We start from the raw sequence: 26,294 nt of genomic DNA on the forward strand, positions 1-26,294 counted from the left end.
ATATTTTACATTTAAATTTTTGATCTAGCCCTGGCCAAGTGGCTCAGTTGGTTGTGATACTGTTGTAATTAGCTAATTATTAATAATAGAAAAGGAGGAAAGGAAAGGCCAGGCATTATAGGCATGTCCCCTGCAAAACACTGGGGAAGAGGTCTGGACAAAGGGAAGATAGACACATGCTCAGTAAAGTTAGGATGACACAGGAAAGGTACTTGCCTGTCAGTCACACCTGGGGATGGAGATGGCTGGGCAGAATGGGCGTGGCCTCTGCAAGCATGAGAAAATTTGGGATATTCATCCCCTGAGCAAAGGAGTTCACTCTCTTTGCTTTTGGGACCCTTGGGACTCTTGTTGCTTGGGGCATGCCCTCCCACGTGGCCCGCGGCCATGCAGACCCCGCACACAGTGGACTGATGGACTGTAACTAGCCCGACGCTACGCTGGACCCGGCTCCCACACGGAAGGGAACTCGACACTGGCTGTGCTTCTAGCTTTACTCAAAGCCCAGCTGCACTTCTTTTATGACTAGACTCAGGGAAATGGGACTTTGGAAACCCAGGGATGTAATTCCATGGAAATAAAGCTTTCTACGGGATCTCATCCTCCCGTGGGGGCCTCCAGAAATGCTTATTCCAGTGGTACCCCAAGAACCTGACTGCCACCGATAACGGAGAATCATCCCTTATGCCAAAAAGGCTGCGGGTTGGGAGGCGTGGGGTGATGTTAAGGAGGCAACCGACTGATGTTTCTCTCTCTCTGTCCCTTCCTCTCTCTAAAACAATTACCCTATCCTCAGATGAGGAATAAAAAAATGTTTTATCTCGTTTAAGTGAATGTTTTAATAGCGTGAGAACTGGCCTCTTTTCTTTTTTTCCCATGGATGTTCACTTCCTCCAACACTGTTGCTTGAAAAGACCATCCATCCTCCATTTGATTGCTTTGCAGCTTTCTCAAAAATGACTCGGCCTGGGTCTGTTTCTGGGCTGTCCATGCTGCTCCGTCAGTCTTCGTCCCTCCCTCCACAATGCCCATCAGTCCTGATTAGCGTAGCGGTGCAGAGGTCTTAAATTTGGTTGGGGTGATCTCTCAACTTTTGTTTTCTTTTTCTAATTTGTTTTATTTATTCTGATTCCTTTGCCTTTTCATTTAAATTTTAGAATAGCTTTGTCTACGACTATTAAAATTATTGCTGGGGTTTGGATTAAAGCTGCTTTAAAGTAGGATATCAGTCTCAGGAGATATGGTAAGCCTCTCCATTTATTCAGATCTTTGATCAGTTTCATCAGAATTTCCCCATACAAGTCTGATACAGGTTCTGTCAGTTATATTTGTGTTTCTTTTTTATTTGTAGTGATTGTAAACGGTATTGCATTTTTCATTCTTGTTTTTATGTCTTCACTGCCACATACAGAAATACAAATGAATTTGTTGGTTGATCTTGGATTCTGTTTGGTGCGGGTGGCAACCCGGGGTCTTTAATGGAGACAGTCACACAGACTGAACAAGGACAGTTTTATTTCTCCCTTTCTGATCTACGTGGGTTCTGACCACCTCCAAGTCACCTTGTTGATAAAAGTGGGGCCCTTCCCCCTAAATGGTACGAGATGGCTGAACCCACAACACCCAAGGTGGACAGATGAGATGGATGGCAGTTTGTCACATGTTCCCACAGCCTGAGGAGGGGACACCGCGCTGTGTAGGGCCCCTGGGGTTGCACTCAGGACTGGGAGAGGCAGGCTTTGTAGGACGGGGTGCCCCTGGTTTCCAGGGGAAGATGTGATTGGTTTGTTTGAATCGTGCCATGGGCTGCCAGAGAACTGAAGCCTTGGGCTGGGGCTGGGTGGAGAGCAGTTCTCCGGCTGATAGACGTGGCCGGTGGGGGAATGTGACTGGTGAAAACAGGAGAACGCATAGTTAGTCTTGGGGAAACTCTGAGGCTCGAAGATGTCATGGCAGCGCTTGACATCTCAGATCTCTCAACAGCATGCATCTATTTCCTTTCCTTGTTTTGCTGTGCTGGCCGGGGTTTCTGTTACTAGTTAAATAAGAGCGGTGAGAGCAGCAGAAGGAAAACACTAGCCTTTCACCATTAAGTGTGATTTTAGCTGTAGAATTTTTCTGTGAGTTAATCAAGTTGAGAAGTTTCCCTCCATTCCTATATTTTGAGGGGCTTTTTAAAATCATGAATTAGTATTGAGTTTTGTCAAATGCTTTTCCTGCACTAATGGTATGACCATGTGGTCTTTCTCCTCTAGTTTATTAATATGATGTATTACATTGGTTGATTTTCAACTGTTAAACCAGACTTGCATCACTAAAACAAACCTCATTTTGAAATAGTATATAATTCTTTTTAAATTTTGCTGAATTTTGCCCTGGCCAGCATGGCTCAGTTGTTGAGCATCAACCCATGAACCAGGCGGTCAGGGTTCAATTCCCAGTCAAGGCACATGCCCGGGTTTCGGGCTCGATTCCCCAGTAGGGGCAGGAGGCAGCGGGTCAGTGTTTCTCTTTCACATCGATGTTTCTCTCTCTGCTCTCCCTCTCCCTTCCTCTCTCTCTGGAATAAATATATATATTTAAAATTTTGCTGGATTTTTTGCCAATACGTTCTTAAGGAGTTTTGCATGTATAGTCATTCAGGTATATTGATCTTTAGTGTTCTTTTTTTGCACCGTATTTGCTTTTGTATCAGGAAATGGTGACCTCATAAAATACAATGGGATGTGTTCCTTGTTCTCTATTTTCTGGAGGAATTTTGGAGACGTGTTAATTCCACTTAAAATGGTTGATAGATTTCTCCAGTGAAACCATCTGGGCCTTGAGATTTCTCTTTCATCAGTCTTTCAATTATGCATTAAATTTCTTTAATAATTACAGAGCTATTCAATTTATCTATTTAATATTGAATCAGTTGTAGTAGTTTTTGGTTTTCAAGAAATTAGGTATTTTCATCTAAGTTGTCAAATTTATGTGTAAAGTTGTTTTTAGTGTTCCCGGATGTCCTCTGAATGTGGGAAGTGTCTGATATGATACCCCCTGTTTTATTCTTGACAGTGGTAATTTGCATGTTCTTACTTTTCTTTTTCTTGTCAGTCTTCCTAAAAGTTTGTTAATTCAATCAACCTTTTCAAAAAACAGCCTTTTCTTTTATTAAAGTATAGTTAACTTACAATATTATATTGCATATATGTTTCACATGTACAGCATAGAGGCTCTACATTTATATACCTTACAATGTGATCACCACACTGTCTAGTAACCATCTGTCGTCGTGCAAATTTATTACAATATTATTGACTATATTTCCCATGACTTATTTATTTTATGACTGGCAACTTGTACTTCTTAATTCCTTTCACCTTTTTCATTCATACCCATAAGCTCCCTCCCATCTGGCAACCATCAGTTCTCAAAAATCAGAAACTCATCTATGATTTTTTTTGTTTCGTTTGTTTACTTATTTTGTTTTTTAGATTCCACATGTAAGTGAAATCATATGACATTTGTCTTTCTCTATCGGACTTATTTCACTTAGTACAATACCCCCTAGGTCCATCCATGTTGTTGCAAATTGCTATATTTCCTTTTTAGGGCTGAATAATATTCCATTCTCATTATCCATTTTCATTATCCAGTCATCTGTCAGTGGACACCTAGGTTGTTTCCATTTTGTGGCTATTGTAAATAATGCTGCAGTGAACATGGGATGCATATACCTGTTCAAGTTAGTATTTTTGTTTTCTTCAGATAAGTATTCAGAAGTGAAATTGCTGGATCATATGGTAGTTCTATTTTTAATCTTTTAAGAAACCTCCAAACTGTTTTCCACGGTGGCTGCACCAATTAACATTCCCACCAACAGTGCCCAAGTATTCCGTTTTCTCCAAATCCTCGCCACCAACCCTTGTTATTTGTTGACTTTTTGATAATAGGCATTCATACTAGTGTGAGGGGATGTCTTACTGTGGTTTTGACCTGTTGGTCATCATATGTCTACTTTATAAAGTGTCTATTCAGGTTTTCTGCCCATTTTTAATGAAATTGTTTGTTTGTTTATTTGTTTGCTATTGAGTTGTATGAGTTTGTAATATATTAACCCCTTAGGGGTATATGACTTGCAAATATTTTCTCCCATTCAGTAGGCTGCATTTTCATTTTGTTGATGGTTTCTTTTGCTGTGCAGAAGCTTCTTAGTTCGATGTCATCTCACATTTATTTTTGCTTTTGTTGATTTTGTTTTTGGTAGCAGATTCAAAAACTTTCACCAAGACTGATGTCAAGGAGTTTAGCCCCTATGTTTTCTTTACCAGTTTTATAGTTTCCAATCTTACATTCAAGCCTTTAGTTTATTTTGAGTTAATTTTTGTGTATATTGTAAGACATTGGTCAGATTTCATTGTTTCACATGTGCCTGTCCAGTTTTCCCCACACCATTTATTGAAGAGACCATCCTTACCCCATTGTATATTCTGGCTCCTTTGTCATAAATTGACCTTATATTTTTGGATGTATTTCTGGGCTCTCTATTCTGTTCCATTGATCTGTGTGTCTGCTTTTATGTCCATACTACACAAATTGATTGCTATAACTTTGTAATATAATTTGAAATCAGAGAGCATAATGCCTCCAGCTTTGTTCTTCTTTCTCAGGATTGCTTTAGCTTTTGGGGTCTCTTGTGGTTCTTTTGTTTGTTCTCTTTCCATGGAAAAAGTGATTGGAACTTTGTTAGAGATTGCATTGAATCTGTAGATTGCTTTGGGTAGTATGAATATTTTAATAATATTAATGCTTTCAATCCATGAGTACAGATTATTTTCCATTTATCTGCACCTTCTTCAATTTTTTTTACCAATGTATAGATTTTAGTGTACAGATCTTTCAATACTTTGGTTAAATTTATTCCTATGTATTTTATTCTTTTTGATGCCATTGCTAATATTTGTCTTTAACCCTGACGCTGACTTGGGCCTCTTAACACCCTTGTAGGTTTCTAAGTGATAAGAGCACTAGGAACAACTTATATTCTAACGAGGAGACTCTGGGTGGCTCCTGGATGGCTGGCCCTGGGAGGGAGCTGGTTACCAGAAAGACCAAGCCATGATTAAGAGCTTGTAACCCCCCCCCCCGGCCCCGTGCTCTACAGTGGGGAGAGGGGCTGAAAATGGGCTTAATAACTTATCATGCTTAGTGAGAAAGCTCCATAAAATCCTAATAATAGGGTGTTCAGGGAGCTCCCAGGTTGGTGAAACATCTACCCTGGGAGGGTGACGCACTCCAACTCTGCAGGCACAGAAACTCGAGCACTCGGTACTCTCCCAGTACTCAGCTTATGTACCTCTTCATTTGTATCTCTTATCATATCCTTTAACAAACTGATAAACATAAGTGACTGTTTCCCTGAGTTCTGTGAGCCACTCTAGCAAGTTAATCAAACCCAAGGAGGAAACTGTTGAAACCTCTGATCTATCATTAGTTGGCGATAACCAGGCTCACGACTAGAGCCTGAAGTGTGTGTGAGGGGGGGCAGTCTTGTGGGTCTGAGCCCTTAACCCATGGGCTGTGACACTATCTCCAAGTAGATAGTGCCAGAACTGAGTTAAATTGTAGGACGCAGCTGGTGCCACAGAGAAGTACTTGTTCTGGAGAAAAACCTCCACCCATTTAATGACCAGAAATGTCAGAAGTAAAGTGTGCTGTGCGAGTGGTAGAGGAGACACAGGGGGAAGAAAGACATAGTGGGAAGAACTGGGTTATTCTCTGTGCAGAAGGTGGACTGCACTGAGTTTTTCCTTTACGCTGCCCCACAGGAAACAAATCAAAATCAAAATCAAAAAAATGTTACCATTCACAATAGCATAAAAAATATCAAACATCTAGGAATAAATCTAAAAGATGAACAGGATTTCTAGACTGAAAAGTAGATGACATCATTGGGAGAAATTAATGTGCCTACGAAAGTGACAAGAATATACAATTTGGAGGTTATAAGAGTAAATATATTAAAGATGTCAGTTCTCTCCAAATTGATCTCTAGTAAGTAAAATTATCATTAATAATCATGGCAAGGATTTTTGTTTGCTTGCTTGTTTGTTTGTCTTGTGTCTTCTTGTTTCTTCTGGTTTGTTTGTTTTTCGTGTGTGTGTGTGTGTGAAGATTGCCGAGCTAAATTTAAAATTCATATTCATATGTAAATACTGAAGTCTTAAATTAGCCAAGGAATTTTTTAAAAATAAGAACTAAACTGGAAGAAATTCAGTATAAAGTAACAAAATGTTAATGTGAATGAACATTGTTGGTATCGGTTATATTGGTTAACACCTTGTTGTGTCCTAGTTAGCATAGTGTGGAGTTGGCTCCACGCAGACAAACTAGACAACAAACAAAATTCTGGAAACAGGCCTCCTCCAGACGCGATGCTGTGGTGGAGGGTGGCTCAGGCCTCCTCCGGACGCGATGCTGTGGTGGAGGGTGGCTCTGCAGTGCAATGGGAGGAAGGAGGTCCTCTCAACAAATGCTGCTCAGGCATTGAAATGTGCTCTTGAGAAAATTTACTGCAATGTCTACTCAAATCATCAAAACAACCAATTCTAGATGGGTTCAAAATATTTAGTAAATTCAACGTCGAAGCAAATGGGGCCTTGAATTCCCATTGGGGGATGTTTCTATTAACAGTTACAATTTCTTTATCAGATATAAGACTATAAGATTGTCTATTGTTGAGTCCATTTTGGTAAATTGTGTGAGATAGATTAAAGAGTGGTGTAAATTATTTGCCATTCATCTCATGGAGAGGTAGATTGTACCCTCCCCTCTAAGTCCCTTAAATCTGACCATTAGAAGTGGTGGGAATTATGCCACACAGTTTTGAGGCTAAGTCTAAAGAGGTCTTGCAGGTTTACTCTTCTCTCTTGGGAGTCTCCAGCCACAGGTGATATAAATTTAATATTATAATATTCCCTTCATTGCTGATGGGACCACGGAGGCCACGTTCGAGGCACTGGAACTGCATGCAGAGGAAGAGAGTGTCTCAGTGTCCCAGGTGAGCCTCCTGAGGACCCAGCCCCAGCTACTTGGTGACCATAACCACATGAGAGACCCCAAGTGAGAACCACCCACTCAGCTCAATCGACTCTCAGAACTGTGAAGTATCATTAAATGGCTGAAAATGAAAATAAATAAAAAATCATTAAATTTTTAGCCACCAATTTTGGGAGTGAATTATTACACAGGAATAGATAATGAAATGATGTTTTTTCAAGGAATTTCAACTAAAATGTCAAATCTACTTACACAAAATTATTTATAATATTCTCTTAGTGTCTTTTAATGTCTGTAGGATCTGTAGGAATGTCTTCTTTTTCATTCCAGATGTTAATAACTTTGTGATTTGGGGGTTTTTTTCTTATCAATCTTGTAGGTGGTTTATGACTAGAAGGAAAAAGAAAAGCAAAAAACTTTCGGGTCCTGTTAATTTTTATTATTATACATCTATTTTTCAATTGTATTAGTTTCCTCTCTTACCTTTATTACTTCCTCTCTTCTTTTTTTTCTTTTTTTTTTTTGTTGTTAAATTTACTTTTCCTAGATTCCTAAGTTAAAAGTTTAGATCTCTGATTTTTATATATTTTTCCATTTATATTATAAACATTTAAATCTTTAAGTTTCTCTCTAATAACTAACTGTTTTTGTTGCATATTTCAAATTTTGAAAATCCATTATAATATTCCCGTATCTTAAAATATTCAGTTTCTCATCTGATTACTCTTTAATAAATCATGGATTATGTAGAAGTACTTTATTTCACTTCCAAAAAGTTGGTTGCCTCAATCTTATAAATTTGTAATTTAATAAGGTTGTTGTCAAATAATACATTTTGTGTGATTTTAATCCTGTGAAATTTATTGAGACTTGTTTTATGGCCATAACATATTATCTATTTCATAGATATTCTTTGTGAAATTTAAAGAAATATTTATCCTGTAGCTATTGGGTATAGTTCCTATACACGTCAATTTTAAATGTTAATTAGGTCAAGATGATTTAAAGTACTGTTCATATCTTTTATTTCCTTACTGATGCTTGTTTTCATAAAACTATAGAGAGCTTTACTGCCTTCTACCTGCCTCCCACCTCCCCACACCACCATGGACTCAGCAAAGGCTCTGGGGGGAGAATCAGCTGGCAGGGAAAGTAGCATATGTTATTGTTCGCAGCTCTGTAGACTCGAACCCATCACACGAGTGAGCCCACAGGGTTATTCAAGGCTACCTCGTTTCTCCCTCTCCATCGTCTCCCTCCCTGTGCCAGGCCCGACGTCCACCCATGCTGATGTTCAGCAGATGGTCCAGGGGTGAGAGTGGGCAGCACTGTCACTGCTCGTCTAAGCAGAAAGGGTCCACCTGCAGAATTCGGCATTGTTAGGCTTCTTTGCATCTACAGCTTTTTTAAGTCTTTAAAAAAAATTTTTTTCAGTTTACCTGTTTAGTTCATACATTTTTTCTTGTTCTTCTGGTGGCAGTGATGGCCCTTGTAATTTTCATCACCCTAACTGCCACTATGGTTTATTGTTTTCCTAGCTATGTTGATAGCGCTTGGTAATTTCTTTAAAGCTCTGCATATTATTCTAATGCATGGCTATATCATAATCTATCTGTTCTCTACCTGAAAACTCAGGCTGCTTCTTTCCTCTTCTATTACATGTTTATATGTTATCTTGGGCATGTATGTGAGAAGTTACCAAGAGTGTAAGCACCTGGGATGGAGTATTGGATTATCCAAACTATCCGGAGGGGTGCACCGATGCATGCACATCTCCCGGTGCTCAGCACCAAGTGCCACCTTGCAGCACACTGTCCCTTCACGTGTTTTCACAGTTTTTTGATGTACAAGTCAAGACAAATTTATTAGTTTTTCTTTTAGAATTTGAAAATGCTTTTACTATTCCAAACCCTGGTGCCACAAACATTAAATTATGTCTGCTTGGGCTCATGTAGTAGTATTTCTCTAATGTAGTTACCTGAAAATGAATGTTTGTTGTTGTTAGTCATGTGGCATTTGCATTTTTAATTATAATAGTTACTGCCAAGCTGCCACCCACTTATGATCCTTGCAACATCTGAGAGAATCCATTCCCACAGACTCTTATAAATCCAATTGGGGAGAAGAAATATTTAATCCCATTGTTATCTGAATTCACATTTTTCAGATTATTGGTGAGTTTCTATAAATATTTTGTGTTTATTGGCCACTGGTAAATTTTTATCTATAAATAATCTATATGCATTGGCCCAATTTTGGTTGGGCTTTTATTATTGACTTGGTGGAAATTTTACATAGTAAAAAGGCCCAATGGCTGGGCTGGTGTGGCTCAGTGGTTGAGCATCAACCCATGAACTTTGATTCCCCATCAGGGTGCATGCCAGGTTTGGGGCTAACCCACAGTAGGAGGCATGCAGGAGGCAGCCAATCAATGACTCTCTCTCATTGATTTTCTATCTCTCTCTCTCCCTTCCTTTCTCTGAAATCAATTTTAAAAGCATGTTTTTTTAAAAAAGAAGTGCATTTTTTTAAAAAGACCCAATGTCTGCCTTTTGTGTTGCATTTTTCCCTGAGTTTTACATATTTCTTTTAATTTTATTTTTTTCAATGCAAAGAAATATTTTTTATTCAAATATATTTTTCTGGTATGTCTTTGGGATTTTATCTTGCTTACATAACTTCTCCTTTAGAAAAGCTGTTTTTAGCAGGCTTGAGATATAACATATACCACAAAACTCTTTATATGTGTAAAATTCAATGATATTAGTAAATTTATAGTTCTATGCAACTATTACCACAACCCAGTTTTAAAACATATCTATCACCCCAAAACCTTCCCTGTTTACATTTAATCCCCACCTCCACCCCAAGCCCTAGGCTCCAACTGATCTGCTTTCTGAGTCTACAAATTTGCTTTGTGCAGATATTTCATGTAAATGGAATCATGTGACATGTAGTCTTTTGTGTCTGGCTTCTTTCACTTTGTATAATGTTTTTGAAGTTCATTCATTTTGTAACATGTATCATCATTTTGTGTGTGTGTTTTGCAATTGTTCCTTTTTATTGCTAGTGTTTCATTATATGGATATAGTGTATTTTTTTAATACATTCACTAACTAATGGATATTTGGATTATTTCCAGCTTGGGGCTATTACCACTAATGCTGCTATAAACATTTTGCACACATGTATTTGTGAGAATATGTGCTTTCGTTTCTCTTGGGTAGATTCCAAGGAGAGGAATTGCTGGGTCATAAGGCAAATCTGTGTTTGACTTCTTAAGAAATCGCCCAAGTGTTGTCTGATGTAGTTGTAACATTCTACACTCCCATCCGTGAAGCATCAGGGTTAGAAAGGCTTTTATCCTCAAGCACAATTATAACAATGATGATGACAGTAATGGGAACAATAACCCTTATTTTATTAATTTTTTACTTTCTTTATATGTTTTGATTCTTACTCATCAGGGATCTATTTTGTTAAAAGGACTGAGTTTGGGATTTATCTTACCAACAACTTGAAACTCTCTGCCTTAAACTAAACCTCAGGCATCTAATTCAGGTCTCTATTTTACTGGTATATTTACCCAATAATTAATCAATGCAAAAGTGGTTAATAAATGTGTACTAGGTTTTAGCATCTTATAAAGCCAGTCATTTTTATGTGTCTTTTTCAAAAACATCCATGGAAAATATATTTTTCTCATAAAATTAAGTATCAGCCTAATAAATTCTAAAAACAAATTAATCCTCTTGCTTGCTTGTTTGTGTTTTGTAATTAGGTGTAAGGCTGACATTTAGTTCTCAATGTTCAAAACACACAAACGGACAAACAAAACGACGTTAGGCTAGGGTCTCCATAAGCTTGAATCCATGCTGCCCATCATTTATGAGGAAATGATTAAACGTATAAGCAGTCTTACAGTGCTGACGCTGTAGTTTCTGTGCCCTAAATCATTCTTCCCCACCCCATCTACCATTTCTTTCTTGCTAAAAGAATATGACTCTGCTCTTCTTCCGTGTGCAGCAGGGGAGGCAGGCCCAGCCCGCAGACGGTGAGCTGTGGTTCCTGAGCCTCCGGCTGTGATCCCAGGGTCCTCCTCGCTGTGGGAAGTGGGTGCAGTGGGGGGACTCTGGGGGGGTTTAGTTGCTCCTTATAAAAGCACAAAAGAAGAAACAGTCTCTTTCCCTGCCTTTGGCAGTTGTTGTGAGACAGTGCGAAGTCTAAGGCTGCTTCAGGCATCCTACTGTGTCTCAGGAGAGCCAGGTGAACAGAGGTGCCAGGTACCGCGTCCAGGGTCATTGGCGGTGCCACTGACCTGATGAACTGACCAACTCTGGAGATACCCCACCTGCGCTCTACGTCCCATTAGGCTGGATCTTGTACTAGTAGCAGAAAACATCTTCATTAAAATATACTCTAGTTCTACCTTATAATTTCACACCATGGGTCTAAAATAAAACAGACAACTCCCTTCTTCATCTCAGAGAACAAAGCAAAAGTGAAGGTGCAACCCTGGGTTTAAACAGAATTTACCCCAACTGCAGGCATATTGCAGCCATTACTATCGGCTTATTAAATGTCTACAGGATGGTAACCTGTTTCACACAACTAATGCACAAGATACTTAAAATATGCATATAATAATCTTTGAATTTGCCTGAAAATAAATAGTTGTCTCTGACACTAGATAAATTGTGTTCAAATCACTATTCCTTTGAAATACACTCAGTCGATTATCTACTCTTTAGATTGTAGATTCGCATTGAAACTGACAATTCAGAGGAAACACAAGAGCAGAACCCCTCATCTCCTCACCACAGGAGCTGCCTCTCCCTGAAACCCATCCAACTCCTTATGTTATTAGTCTGTGGAGTACAGAGCTATATACTGATTTACAGTTATAGTTTCACAACCTTTTATCCAAGGGTCAAAAAAGTTTTCATTTCGTTTTTTAGCTTGTTTTTCACTATATATTTTTATCAAGTTTATTTCAACTGTTAGTTTGTTTTCAGTTTTTATGTGTTATCTTTTAAAAGTTTTGATTTAAATTTTCTATTATACAAAATATTTGAATGTTTCTCAAGATAAAACTACTGTATAAAATATAAGTCTAGCTTTTATCACTGTCCCCTTAACCCTCATTCTGCCCCAGGGGTAACCATTTTTTTAAATTCTCTATTGCTTCTATTTACAAAGAGAAGAGAGAGGCAGAGAGAAAGAGAGAATGGGTATAGCTATATAGGCCTTTTCTCCTCTATTTTGCTAAAAACATGTTGTGTCCTACGCAAACTCTCCTGTTCCAGGCCCCAACGCATTTTGGAGGTTACCTCACAGAGTCTTCTCACCTTTCATCCATTGCGGAGTATTTTGCTGTTAGGTTGCATGTCAGTGGATTCACACACTCCCCCTTGTTTCCCAGCACTGTCCCTCATTTATGCTGAAACACGATCCACACAGGGTTTTCCCGTGACAGTGAGTTTGTCACACAACCTGGAGGGCCTCAGAAGTGCATCTTTTCCGCTAGAGTTGAGGCTTTGTCCTGAGGGCCTCTGAGGCCTATTTATGGGGAAGGGTGCATCTCAGGGCAAAGAGTCAGCACAGTGCTGATTTTTATCTGAGAGACAGAAAAGACTCAAGTGTGGAAGCCCACCATGAGTCTAATAAAAGGGGACTTCAAGAGATACTGGGGTTTAGGTCCTTCTTTTAAAAAATCAGAGACAAAAAGACAAAGGAACATGATTCTAGAAACTGTGAAGGCATCACATCCTTACAGGTGAGCTGCATTTCTTAGACATGTCCCCTTTCTGTCCCCATGGGGCAAGGAACCTGTGTCTGTCTTTGAGAAACAGACGTAGGAGAGCCCGGGCATGGTTGCTTGCAGGCTTTCTCCTGCCTCAGGAAGCCAGGCTGGTTACAGAATGGAAACCCCATGAAAACGCACCGAGGGAACAGGGAGCCTTCCAGATCCCCACGTGACCAGCATTCAGGAAAAGATTTAAATGAAAGTTACTGTTGTGTTGAGACGAGATCCCCTTTCTCTTTTCTCTCGACTTCCTGTCGTGAGGCGTGAGGAGCACATGGTCTTCACTCCGTATTTAATGGAGGGAAATTTTATACAGAAACGTGGGAGAGGTGAGCTCAGGGGCACAGCGCACAGCGAGGGCCGAGTACAAAGGGAGCGGGCGGGTGGAGATGAGGTTCCCCGTCCATCCTGGGGGCTCCGGGTCGGGGGGCTGAGGAAGCCAGCGGGGAGCACGTTTCCCGCAGGGTCTTGAATCAGGACCAAAGGGCAGCCAGGAGGCACTAAAGAGTGGAGCAGGAAACCCTTTCATGCTGCGAAGAGGCCAGGACAGAAGGCTCTTCCCCCTCAATTGTCACCATCGTCACCTCAGCTCAGGAGGCCTGCGGACAGAGGGCAGTGTTGTTTCCAGACCCTGCCAACCAGCGGCGCTGTCCCCTCCCGGGCCTCCTGGTTCAGCTCCGCAGGAAGAAGTTCTGCGTCACCCCCAAAGCTCCTTCAGAGCCGGCCTGTTACCAAGTGGGGAGCAGGAGCTTCGGTGTAAACGGCCCGGCCAGAGGTCAGACCCAGTGTCTCCCAGGGTTTCTGTCTCCTGTCCGTCACCCCACCTCCTGCTCTGGGGAAAGCGAGTGTGTCTCTGAAAGGGGACTGAGGAGCATTACCTGCTGGCTGAAGTCCAGAGTGTCCTGGGAAAGAGAAGGAAGGTAAACACTTCAAGATAGGAAGGCAAATCTGCCCCCAAACACAAGGTCCCCGCCCAGACCCCCTGAGATTTCTCGATTACCAAACCCGCCTCACATGACACCAGAGGAGAGAGGAGAGCAGGAATGGAGAGCAGCGGCCCCCCGACCCCGTCACACGTCCGGTGTAATCTTATGCACCGTCGGGTCTGCTCCTGCATCTCCCAGGATCTGGACCCAAAGCTCCGGGTGTGATAACCCTTCTGCCACCTCCACCGGCCATAATTCCTTACATTTCAACCATAAGTAACCATGGACCGTTCATTTCTGGATTTCCAGGAGATTTGAGCTCGGCCAGGGAAAGGCTTTATACGGGCCATGGATACACAGAGGACTAACCTGAGCAAAGTCCTAATTTCCCCCCATAAAGTCTGTGGGGAACCCCAGTGGCTTCCTTACCTTTCTGATTCCTGAAGTAGACGAACAGCCCTGCCCCGAGGAAGAGCAGACCCAGCACGAAGCCCCCGACTCCACTCAGCATCTTGCTCTGTGCAGATCCAGACTGTGCCCCTGGGAGAAGAAGCCAGTTTTAGTGGCTTTTATCCCAAAGCCAACTTCCCTGAGACTGGGACTGAGAGCTTTGAGGGGGGGAGAAGGAATCCAGAGGAACCAGCACAGTCGGCCCTTTCTGGAGAAGAGACTTGGGTCCCACTGGGTGGGTACGCGGTGCAGGCTCTGGCCCCTGCAGCCTCCCAGCCCTGGCACGAGGCCACCGCTTCAGCATCTGATGGATGCGGAGCCTGGGGCTCAGTGAGGTTCAGGACTGGTGCAGGGTGACAGAGCTCACAGATGGCAGAGCGGACACTGGACTCTCCCGAGTGAGGAAGGTCCCTGAGTAATAGAGGACGAGCCTCTTCTCAGATCACAGTGGATAACTCAGAGCAACAGGCAGAAGTTCCAGCCCAGCTGACGCAGGGGACTGGTGCCCAGGGCCAAGGGGACCATGACCTGAGATATTGTGGGGAACGTCAAAGCAGGGATAGGAATGACGGCCTCCCAGGCTCTAGGTATCCACAGAAGTGATCACAGGCCCACCCCGGTGGCCTGTGCTGGAGAGACACAGCAAAGGATAGTGTGGTTGGGGAGGGGAGAGCCCTGTCCCCGGGGATAAGCAGAGCCCCCTGTGGCGGGTGAGGCGGGCGAGTCAGAGCACATCTCACTCCATTCCACGGTGAGAGGGCTCGTCCGGCTCGGGTGCTGCACTTGGCAGGTGTAGACCTCTCCGCTCTGGGGAACTGTTTCCAGCATCACCAGGATCTGGAAGGTCCAGTCTCCATTCCGGATCAGGCCTGTGGACACGACTCCGGCCTCCTGCTCCTGGCCGTCCCGCAGCCAGCGGACGTCAATGTGGCCTGGATAGAAACCGTTCACAGAGCAGACCAGGAGGTTGTGGTGCTGCAGGCGCCGGGTCTTGGCGGGATACACGGTCACGGTAGGCGCAGCTAGGACAGAAAAGGGGGAGGGGCAATGTGAGGAAGGCAGGGAAGGCTCCTTGGCTGGCTCCCTTTCGGCCTCCAGGCTCCAGTCCCAGGCTCCAGGCTCGGGCAGGCCTCCCTCAGAGCCGGCCCTGTGGCCCAGCAGGAGTTGCTGCCATGAGCCTTGAATCTAACCCTCCAGCGTGCGCCCACTTGATTTGAGATGCAGAGGAAACTTGTGGGACCTTTTAATATGTTGAAACAGTTATTCACTGTTGAATTTAAGTGTTTACAAATCTTTGCAAGGCATGTAGTGTATTGGTTAAAAGTGTGCTTTCTGGAACAGGGGCTGCCTGGGTTCAAATCCAGGCTCTGCCTCTTACTGGGTGACCTGGAGAATTTTACATTCCTCTCTGCTCAGCTTTCTCACCTGCAAAGGAGATAATAATACTAACTTGCCTGTTAGGAATACATGAGGATTGGTGGACCTAAAATATGTAAAACCAGGGCTGGATCTTAGGCATCACTATGTGTTAGCTATTTACTATCCTCCTTCACTTGGAGAGAAAATGTCATTCAAAGCACTGTGGGTAAACTGGGGGACAGCTTGGGGAAGATGGGGACACAGGGCGTGAAATCGGGGATGTGGCTCTCGCACCTGAGACCACCACAGAAGTGGTTCTACCTGGGAAGCGGGAAGGACACGGGGGATTCTCTAACTCGGGGAGCCGAGTCCCAGAGGAGCACGAGTCCTGCAGGAGAGGGAAGGACCAAGGAAAGTCACTCGTTAAAAGTACTTAGTTACACTCGTTGAGCAACCCCTCTCCTCAAAAAGCTAGTGCTGGAATTGTCGTTTCACAACCATCTCTCTTCAAGCTGACATTTGAGCTCAGGGCAGGGTCTGGGACTCAGTAATACGTGTGCTTCCTGCCTGAGACCAGGCTCAATACACAATTGTGGAGGAGAGGATGGGGGGTGGGGGGAGGAGGGGGAGGGGAAGGGGGAAGGGAAGGGGAGCACCCTGGGAAATCATTGCTGCTAAACCACTACATCGTAGACTTACAACTGATGGTAAATCATTGCTAACAACTTTGCAGCACATTCGTTACATTAAAGATGTTTAAATTCTTTTTTTTCTTTTTTTAATATATCTTTATTGATTTCAGAGAGAGGAAAGGAGAGGGAGAGAGAGAGAGAAATGTCAATGATGAGAGAGTCATTGATTGAGGCCACAACTTGGGCATGTGCCCTGACTGGGAATTTGGGAATTGAACCCTGATCACCCGGATCCCAGGTCAACGCTCAACCACTGAGCCACCCCCGGCCGGGCGAGATGTTTAAATTCTTAACACTGAAAGTAATAAACCGGAATCAGAAGGCGAACCAGGAGCAGGAGAAAGTGCAGAACCCCGTCAGCAGGGTCCATCTAGCTGCACAGAGGAGCCATAAAGTCACTGAGGGAAACGCCAGGACCCCAGAGAGGACCGACAACAGGCAAGTTAGAGCCGGAGCGACAATTAACCAGCAAGTGCGTGAAACTGTTCAAGAACCTTAGAAATCAAAGCAGCGGAAATTAAAAATGAAAAGCGAATTTTCAACTGAGCATTTGGTAATATTGACAGAGATTCAGAATGTGAGGTAAATGGTCACAAGTGTAAGAAGATAACATGTAATTACTTACATGCTTTGCTTTGTAAAGGCAGGGACCTCAGTACGCTCAGTGACAAAATTATAATTCAAAACCGTGGTTTCACAATCATTTCAGCTACGTAAAAATAGATACACTAAGGGAGGAGGAGGGAGGGAGTTTTTTTTTTGAAAAGCAAGAAACTTAGACCTAAGAGGAGCCTGGGGGGATGAGAGGTGCCCCAGCCCCCCAGGCTGACCCTCTGCCCAAGCCCAGGCCCCTTCCAGGGGCTCGGGACAGGAAGGGGGCGGCCCACAGGCTGCGACTCCGCGTCCCCCCCACTCCCCACCTCTGCTCCCCGAACCTGCCCCCACTAGACACACAGACGGCACCCACACGTCCCTCCCACGGGGCAGAACCCCAGTGTCCCCGACAGCGGGCCTCACGGGTCCCCTCACAAGTGTGCTCGCTCGCAGCCCTACACACGCGCGCGCTCGGGGAACACTCGGGGAACACTCGGGGAACACTCGGGGAACACTCGGGGAACACTCGGGGAACACTCGGGCACACGCTCGGGCACACGCGCCCCCCCCCCACTCACTTTGCCGCTGCACCAGGAATCCATCCAACACCCCGTAGTTGTGTCTGCAGTACGTGTCCACCGCGGCCCGACGATACTCCAGGTCGTCCTCCTGCCGGTTCCAGGACTCGGCGATCGGCCGCCCCAGCTCGGTCACCGCGACAAACTTCCCCAGGTCGCTGTCGAAGCGGGCGAACTCCTCCCGGTTGTAGATGTATCTCTGCAGGAACCGCACCCGCTCCGTCCCGTTGGAGAAATGACACTCGCTCTTACCCTGCTCCAGGAAATTCGCTGTGGGGACAGAGCAGCAGTGACCCTGGTTAGACTCTGACGGCGACGCCGCCCCAGGCGGTGGGGACACGAGGACACGGGCACCCGACCGCCAGCGCCCAGGGGTCGCCTGTCGTCGGGGCTGGGGGGAGGCCGAGGGCGGGGAGGCCCCGGGACCCTAAGCCCCCGGGTCCACTGGGCTCCCCCCGCCCGTGTTGCGGAGATGAAACCGCAACCCGACAGGGCCCGTCCCCTTTCTGCGCGTCCAAGCCCAGCAGGCGCGGGACACCCGGCCCACCTGTGGCTAAAAGGGGATGGACAGATGGAAGCCAATTACCGCAGACAGGCGGACACTTCACTCAGACATGCTTGTGACTTAAAGGGACCAGCTGTTGAAAGTCCATACAGATGAGATGACCGCGAAGTCATGACATTGTCACAAACATTGCATAAGACAAAAAATAAAACTGAAGGTTTTAAACATCAATAGACTAAATGGATTCAACAAGAGGTGGCTAATTTGTATAACTGTCTATAAATACATAAAGTAAACCATGAAGAACTGAACCGGGAGGCGAGCGTGCGTTCAGAGCGTGAGTCTGGACGTTGTAGAAACAGCCCGTGTACAGCAGTGTCCTCGGCCTCAACGCTGGTGACATTTGGGCCGGGTGGGTTGGCTGCTGTGTACTCCGGGCTGTGCACCGCATCCCTGGCCTCATCCCCCAACTGTCAGAAGAAACCCGCAGTGTGACAACCGGTCGCGGCTTCAGTATTGCCAGATGTTCCAGCGGTGGGGCGGGGAAGGGGCCGTGAACCCTCCTTCTCAGGGTGAGCCCCGCGGCTGTGAAGCATCTGAAAAATCTGTGGTGAAAATGACACTGTCGATGAAGCAGCAGCGGAGACCTCCCGCACGCATTCTGCCAACGTCGTACCTGCTGAAAGTCTTGGTCCTGTATGTTGATCTTAGGAATCCGGTCCCACGCAGGGTAATTTTCCAGCAAAATACATTTGCCCAGGACCAAGATGTACCTGTTTCTGACCCTTGCCAGTCAATCACCAGGCCGTTTAATTTACCCTCCACGCCGTCATCTTTCTTAACTTCTCCACTGGTGCACGTCTCAGCCGCAGTAGAAAACTACGGCCGCTGCCATTTGAATCCTGCTCAGTGTCCCAACTAATCCATTTCTAGCTGCCCCCTGCTCCCAGCAACAGCAGCAGGCACCGGGTCACCAGCCCGGGCCGGGTGTGGACTCTCGTTTCTAGAGGCAGGTCCCCGCAGAAGGGGAGAAACTGAGGTGACACTCTCATATAGACAGTTTACAAAATGAGCAGGTCCCGACCTTCAGTCGGAACTGACGGCGGAGAGGAGGGCACTCTGGCCAGACCAGGTCCACTCAAACCCTCTAGGACCTTCTGGGCACATGAGAAGGTTGGAAACAAACGTGTGGAGTTGCTGTTCCCTGCAGCCTGCACGGTCAGCGCCATCTGTCCATGCTCATGTGCCCAAGGTAAAGGTCCCCAATTTAGCAAATAAAAACGCATGATTCAGTTACATTTGGATTTTAGATAAATCATTGTTGTTTCTCTGAAATTCAGATTTAATCGGGCCTCTGTATTTCCTTCAGCAACCCTAGCCCACCTGCTGACAAACTCTGGGACAGAGGAGACTATTTAAACTTCATGTTCTTCCTCCTGTGCCCACGATGGTCTATCCCTAGTGTGAGCCCCTAAGCAACTTTTCAAATTATAAATGCAAAATACATGTAAATTTCTCCTATATGTTGGAACGAGCAGCCCTAGCATCTGCCCGCCCCAACCCGAAGACCCACACTGGCCCACGTGAACATCAGGAATTCCAGCAGGAATCCAGACCCAGCCAAGCCCCTGTTCACTAGTGGTGTTTGAAGCCCGAGCTCTAGAACTAGGAAATCTGAATTTGAACATTAGCTCTTCACTTGGGTCAGATATTAACAGCCATGGGCCTTTTTTGTTTATCTCTAAAATAGATTTAATGACACTGGATTCGTCAAGGATATTGTTAAGTGGGGAATTAAATGGCGATTCTTCCTAGTGCTGATCATATAATAAGTAATAAATGCATTGCTATTTTAATTCTTATAACCCCTATGAATGCAAGCTCACAGATCTTTCTATTCCTTAACTTCCTAAAGCAAATAGTATCTTCATCAGCATTTGGCAATTGTCTTTAATTAATTTTATCAGTAAATATCATTTTGAACAAAAGCACAGAAACACTGGTTTGTGTGTAATAACGGGACAGACAGGAACCTAGTGTGAAAGGACTGTGCTGACGCAGGAGAGAGGGACGTTCTAGACGCTGAGACCCAGACCATGTCATCTGGGTTCTACAATTCACTACGTGACGGGGTAAGTTACTTAAACTCTCTGAATTAGATCCCATAGATTATCACAGTTTTAATTGCTGCAGATAAGATAGGGTAGTTATGAGAGTTACATACTCAGCTTTAGGCCTGGGTCATAGTAACTGCAAAATGCTGCCGCCTCCATGCTGGTGGGGCCATCCTGTTGGTGACGCCTTCCCCCTCTCCCAAGGTGACAACTGGCCTCTTCTGGGTCACTAATAAATACTGGCTGTATAATTAATGGCCCTTGCATAACCGGTCACCTCTGCATTCAAGGTCACCCCAGTGGCTCCTTGCTGGTCACTGAACATCTCTGCTTCTCAAGCCCTCCCAGCTTCTTTTCAGACTCTTTTATTCTCATGCTTTGGGTCCAGCGGGCTCCTCGATCCCAGAGCACAGTCTCTCCCTGAGGCCACTGCTCAGAGTCACCTGTAATCATCCTTCACGTCTTCAGCTCCCAGTCTCTCCTCAAACGGTCCAGTCCGGGTTCCATCCCGTGCACTCCACCCACTGCTAACGTCCACCAAGCCCAGTGCTCGCTTCTCTGCCTGTTCTCACCACGCCCGGCCTCCCCCTCCTTCTGGAAAACTCCACCTCCCTTCACTGCCCTGCATCACCTTCCCCAGGTTTTCCTCACCACCCTGGCACCCTTCCCAGTCCCCTTTGCTGAGTCATTGGCCCTTGGTCCTCTGGGCTCGGCGCCTGTTGTGTCTTGTCTGCTACACACTCTCACTGTGTGGACCCCTCCACCTCCCTGGAATATAACACAGCACATGTGTCACTGACACCAACACAGACACCTCCAGTCCTGCCTGGCCCTGAACTCCAGGCTCCCGTATTCAACCGACCTCTTGACAGCTCCACATAAATGTCAAAAAATCATTTCAAACAAACAAAATATTTATTCCTAACCACCCACTTGAATAATTCTCTCCCACAGTCTTCCCTCTCTCAAGAAATGGCTCCTCCAAGTTTCCTCAGATTGTTAAGACAAAATCCTTAGGGATGAGCTTGACTGTGTTCCCCGACCCATCAGATCCCTCAACACGGCATCGAGCGATCCGCCCAGATCTGCTCTTTAGCTTCACCACCGCCTTGGCCGCAGCGCACTAACGGGCCCGGGCACGTCTGCCCTGGAGACTCCTCCGCACTCACTTGTGAACCCCCGACCCAATCTCCACATGGTGGCTAGAATTCTTACTTTTAAAACAAATATAAATGGACTCTCCTCTCCTTGTAACCCTCCAGTAGTTCTCAGCTCTCTTCAGATAAAATTCAGATTTCTCACCATGGCCACCAGGGCCCGGTATGATTTGTCTCCCGTCTTCCCAACCTCCTCCTGTGTCAGTGTCGCTCCCCAACTTGCTCGCTGTGCCTCAGCCGCTCTGGCCTTCCTCCTGTCGCTTAGACACGGCAAACACGGTCCCCCACTTCGGCCTTTCCCTGCTCCCCCCCTGGAACACCTGTCCCTCAGATCTTCACATGGTGGCCTCTCTCATCACTCAGGTCTCAAATGCCTCTGAACGTCACTTTCTCAGGGACAGCTCCCTAACCCCGTGGACTGACGTCAGGCAAATCCAAGTCTCTCTGCCCTGTAACCCTGCTGTATGGTTTTCAGAGCAGTTATTGCTCTCTGGCATTTTTTTCTTTCTTAAATGTTATTGGGTTATTGTCTTTCCCCTGACGTTAGCTAAGTTTTACAGTAAAAGGGAACTTTCTATTGTTCAAATAGGATTCTTTGGTCCTAGAACAGAGCCTAGTATATCATTGTCGCTCAGATAAATATCTGTGGTCTAATGAATGAACCCAGGTTCTAGGACTTGATCATTGTGGGGACCCTGGAAAGCAACAGGGGCTCAAACTCCTATACTCTTTCTATTGCTAGAAGAAACTTTCACAGGTAAGGAAAAGGTAGTTTTAAGAAAGAGGGAAAATATCACGACATTTTATCCTGACTATGGGCCTGTTCCAGTGCTGAGGCCTGTGTGAACTTTGAGGTCTCAGGAATGGTGATGACACAGCTGGAGAAGGAATAGGGAGACCTGGGAGCAGAGGCCACCAAACTTGTCTAATGAAGGGAAACCGAGGGCAGGTTGAATGGACCTGGGACATTGGGGCCAAGACTCCAGGAGGCTCATGAGTTCCCTTGACTTGATTATTGACTTTAAGCCCCGTAGGATGTAAACCGCCTTCACATTCTCTATACTCTGCTCAGGGCTTATGGTTTGAACTATGTGAAACTTCTGATACTTGATTATTTTTTGATTATGAAAATAGAGTTTCATACAACTTATCTCTACTAGTTGAATCCCTACTTGTTGGCTCAGGCCAAAGGAGAAGAGATGTAGGAGGAACTGCTAAAACAGAAAGGTTCAACAGAGATCCATGACGAACACTAATCTGGCCAGATGTTCAGAAAATGCCTTCAGTTCTTTAAGGCAGCAAAGAAACCCCATAGATGTTCCTGATCTGCAGGGTCATTCCGAGTACTAGGAACCTCTGCTGCAGCTCCAGGGGGCTTTCCGCAGGGGGGGAAAGAGAGCACTAGCCCACTTCTGTTGGAGAACCTTCATTACAGGGACACAGGCCTTACAAACATTGGGGTTCAGGGGGAAAGGAAAGAAGATAGTGGGGGAGGCCCCTTCATACATCCTCACATAGCAGAGAGAGGCACCAACCTCACAGATTCTGTTGAGGACATAACACAGGATCTTCAAAAAGAGACCCTTCAAATTCCTTTTGATTCCCCATAAAATTTCAGAGAAAGTTTCCCTTTTGGGGGATAACTCAATAAAATAAAGGGAACCACTGGATGGGAAGCAGTCTGAAATCATTATTTCTAAATCCTCGCAAGGCCCTGAGAGAGTGGGACACAGGGCTGGAGAGGGTTTACTGGAGGAGAGCTGAGAGGAAAAGGCCTATACCCAGGGAGCCCCTTCACAGCCCTCTTAGTGGCGACCACACAGTCTCCTCTTCCTGTGGAAAGAGTTGGGGGTCCCTGTGATAAAGGTAGGTGGCCACTGAAGAAAATGTCACAGTTTTCTAATGGACATGGTCTAGACACAGTGACAAAGCCAATTTTCTTTCTTCCCCACCCGGCAACAGTTCACCCCCCAAGGAGCACTTACGTGGTGTGTCCCTGGCCCAAGTCAGGAAAGGGCTCAGTGCCATCAGTGTCACCGTCAGAGCTGCCATCCAGGAGCGTCCGGGAAACCACAGACACACCATGCTGGAGGACAGAGAGGACGCTGCAGGGAGCAGGCAAGTCTCACTCAGTGAGAACTAACACCCTTCTCTATGCACATCCCGAAAATACCAACTAAGGAACTTGTTTCTTTGTTTCCTGATTGGATGATTTCAGTTTTGAGAACTAATCAGCCTCAGAGATGAATAGTGTCATCAGTTGCTGGTCAGAGATTCAGTATGAAGGCCCTCTTCTGAAACTTAGAATTTCCTGCATTAAAAAAATTGTTTTAACTTCGTGCTTTAAAGGTTTGATTCAGTCATGTCAGAAGCACTTTATTGAGCCCCTATTGTGTGCCAATTCTGTATCGATTCAGTGATATGTGCACAAGTTGGAACCTTTTAGGAGTATTCACTTCTCACACTTGCAGACAGAGCTGTTTTGACAAATGTGTAAGTGAATGTGCTAGGATTTGAGAGGGTAGAGGGAAGATGATTTCAAGTTAGGAGACCTTCAACTTTGTGCTTACTGCACCATAACTTAGTGTTGCAGATTTGGGGAATTACTTAACCTCTCACAGTTAAAGTCACTGTGATCTTTCAGATGTTTCAACACTGGAAAATGCTCTGACTGGACACCTCCAGGAGCAGCTTCCCCAGTAACTGATGCCGAGACAGGCTCACAGCTGTTGGTTGGAGAGCGCAGCCGGTCCCTCTTTACAGGGAGGAAGGTCTCTGCCTGAAGGAGATTGAAAGTTGTTTAATAATTTAACCTGAGTGAAAGGCTTTTCAGGTTTGTCTCCTGGTGCTGTCACCGAGCTTAGCGGCACCTGCAGGATGCCCTTGGAGAAAGGGGCCGAGAGGAGGCGCTGTGTGGGGAATGGCGGGAAAGCCCCTTTGGATGGCACTTAACCTCACAACGGGGGAAGCCGACGGCCCAGAGCAAGGTGTGCGGGGGCTGAGAGGCTGAGAAAGGCTCAGAGTCAGCCTGTGACACAGCTCTGCTCTAGAACACTAAGAGTTCACATGAAAAAATCCACTTCTTATACCCAGGCCCCATTATGCTTCTCTCATTTTCCTGGGGACATGTCCTCGCATTTAAGTCAAATTCTCTGACTTTATTCTAAGAAAAGGTATAAGAAACTTTGCTAATGAAACTATTATAGAGTGCTCAGGAAATGGAACATTATTGAAAAATGTGAATTCTACCCATTGATATAATCATATAACTTTAAACATAAAATTCTATTTAGATAATTTTAGCTAATTATTACACATAATTTTAATATGAATATATAGCTCAGATCCTGAATGGACTTTAAAGGACAGTTCTCCACCTGAAGTTCCTCACTAATCAGCATCCCCCACAGTTCTGACACACAGTCTTTCACATGCGTTCATATTTCTAGTGACAGAATAGAGTAAACCCTCTATTTTCAGACCTCGATTTAACTGACTTCAGATTTAACTGACAAAATTTCTGGTTTGTATGTCATAGGTGAGAACACCCTGTTAATTTAAAAATGCTTTTAACCAAGGTTTGCTAATTATTAAATTAACAGGTTATATTTTTGTGTGTTTCTTGTCTTTTCTTTTTATCAAATTTATTGGGGTGACATTGGTTAATAAAATTACATGGGTTTCAAGTGTGCAATTCTATAATACATCATCTGTATATTGCATTGTGTCTTTACCACCCAAAGTCAAATCTCTTTTCATTAATCTCATTTACCCTTTACCACCTCCCCCCAACTCCCTTTTTCCTTCTGGTAACCACCATACTATTGTGTCTATGAGTTTTTGTTTGTTTGTCTTATTTGTTCATTTGTGGATTTCAGTTTTATAACCCTCATATGAGTGAAATCAAATTGTTCTTGAATTTTTCCACCTGAGTTATTTTAGCTTAGAATGATACTCTCAAGATCCAACTATGTTGTCGAAATTGGTAGTATTTCATCTTCTCTTATGGCTGAGTAGTATTCCATTGTATATATATACATCACATTGTCTTTATCCAATCATCTACCAAAAGACACTTAGGTTGTTTCCGTTTCTTGGCCACCATGAACAATGCTGCAATGAGGTTTGTTCTTCTCCTTCTTCTTCTTCTTCTTCTTCTTCTTCTTCTTCTTCTTCTTCTTCTTCTTCTTCTTCTTTTTAAAATGTATCTTTATGTTGAAAGTACTACAGTTGTCCCCTTTTTTACCCCATTAACACCCTTCACCCACCCCCCTCCCCAGGCCTTCACCACACTTTCAGATGAGTCCATGGGTTATGGATATATGTATATAACTCCTTTGATTAATCTCTCCCCACCCACCACCCACCCCCACTTTCCCTCTGAGATCCCTCAGTTTGTTCTGTGCTTCTATGTCTTTGGATCTGTTTTGTTCATCAGTTTATTTTGTTCATTAGATTCCACATATGAGTGAGATCATGTGACACTCGTCTTTCTCTGACTGGCTTATTTCACTCAGCATAATTCTCTCCAGGTCCATCCATGCTGTCCCAAAGGGTAAGGGATCCTTCTTTACAGCTGCGTAGTATTCCATGGTGTAAATATTCCACAGCTTTTTATCCACGCATCTACTGATGGGCACTTGGGCTGTTTCTAGATCTTAGCTTTTATAAATTGTGCTGCTATGAACATAGGGGTGCATAAGTTCTTTCTGATTGGTGTTTTGGGATTCTTAGGATATATTCCTAGAAGTGGGATCACTGGGTCAAATGGCAGTGCCATATTAATTTTTTGAGGAACCTCCATACTGTTTTCCATAGTGGCCACACCAACCTGCATCCCCACCAGCAGTGCACTATGGCTCCCTTTCCCCACACCCTCGCCAGCACGTGTCATTTGTTGATTTGTTGATGAAGCCATTCTGACAGGTGTGAGGTGATACCTCATCATCGTTTTAATTTGTATCTCTCTGATGATTAGTGACTTTGAGGATTTTTTTATATGTCTATTGGCCATCTATATATGCCCACTTTGGAGAAGTGTCTATTTAGGTCCTTTGCCCATTTTTAATTGG

General features: G+C 44.6%; 1 protein-coding gene across 2 annotated transcripts; it reads right to left on the minus strand.

Annotated features, from left to right (window-relative positions):
- Nucleotides 1-13,122: 13,122 nt before the first annotated feature.
- LOC308558280 (DLA class II histocompatibility antigen, DR-1 beta chain-like) lies at nucleotides 13,123-23,629 on the minus strand. Of its 2 annotated transcripts, none has more exons than XM_081139760.1 (6): nucleotides 23,208-23,629; nucleotides 17,447-17,716; nucleotides 14,964-15,245; nucleotides 14,203-14,313; nucleotides 13,726-13,749; nucleotides 13,123-13,446 (listed from the first exon to the last, which is right to left on the minus strand). In XM_081139760.1, exons 1-6 carry the CDS (start codon nucleotides 23,305-23,307, stop codon nucleotides 13,433-13,435), a joined length of 801 nt encoding a protein of 266 aa, XP_080995886.1. In that variant the 5' UTR covers nucleotides 23,308-23,629; the 3' UTR covers nucleotides 13,123-13,432. The 2 variants fall into 2 exon arrangements, with proteins under 2 accessions (XP_080995886.1, XP_080995885.1); XM_081139759.1 differs by having other exon boundaries at nucleotides 13,123-13,347; nucleotides 13,713-13,749; nucleotides 23,208-23,422.
- Nucleotides 23,630-26,294: the final 2,665 nt, after the last annotated feature.

Source organism: Miniopterus schreibersii (genome assembly GCF_964146895.1).
Source record: "Miniopterus schreibersii genome assembly, chromosome: 6".
In the NCBI taxonomy this organism is placed as follows: Eukaryota; Metazoa; Chordata; class Mammalia; order Chiroptera; family Miniopteridae; genus Miniopterus; species Miniopterus schreibersii.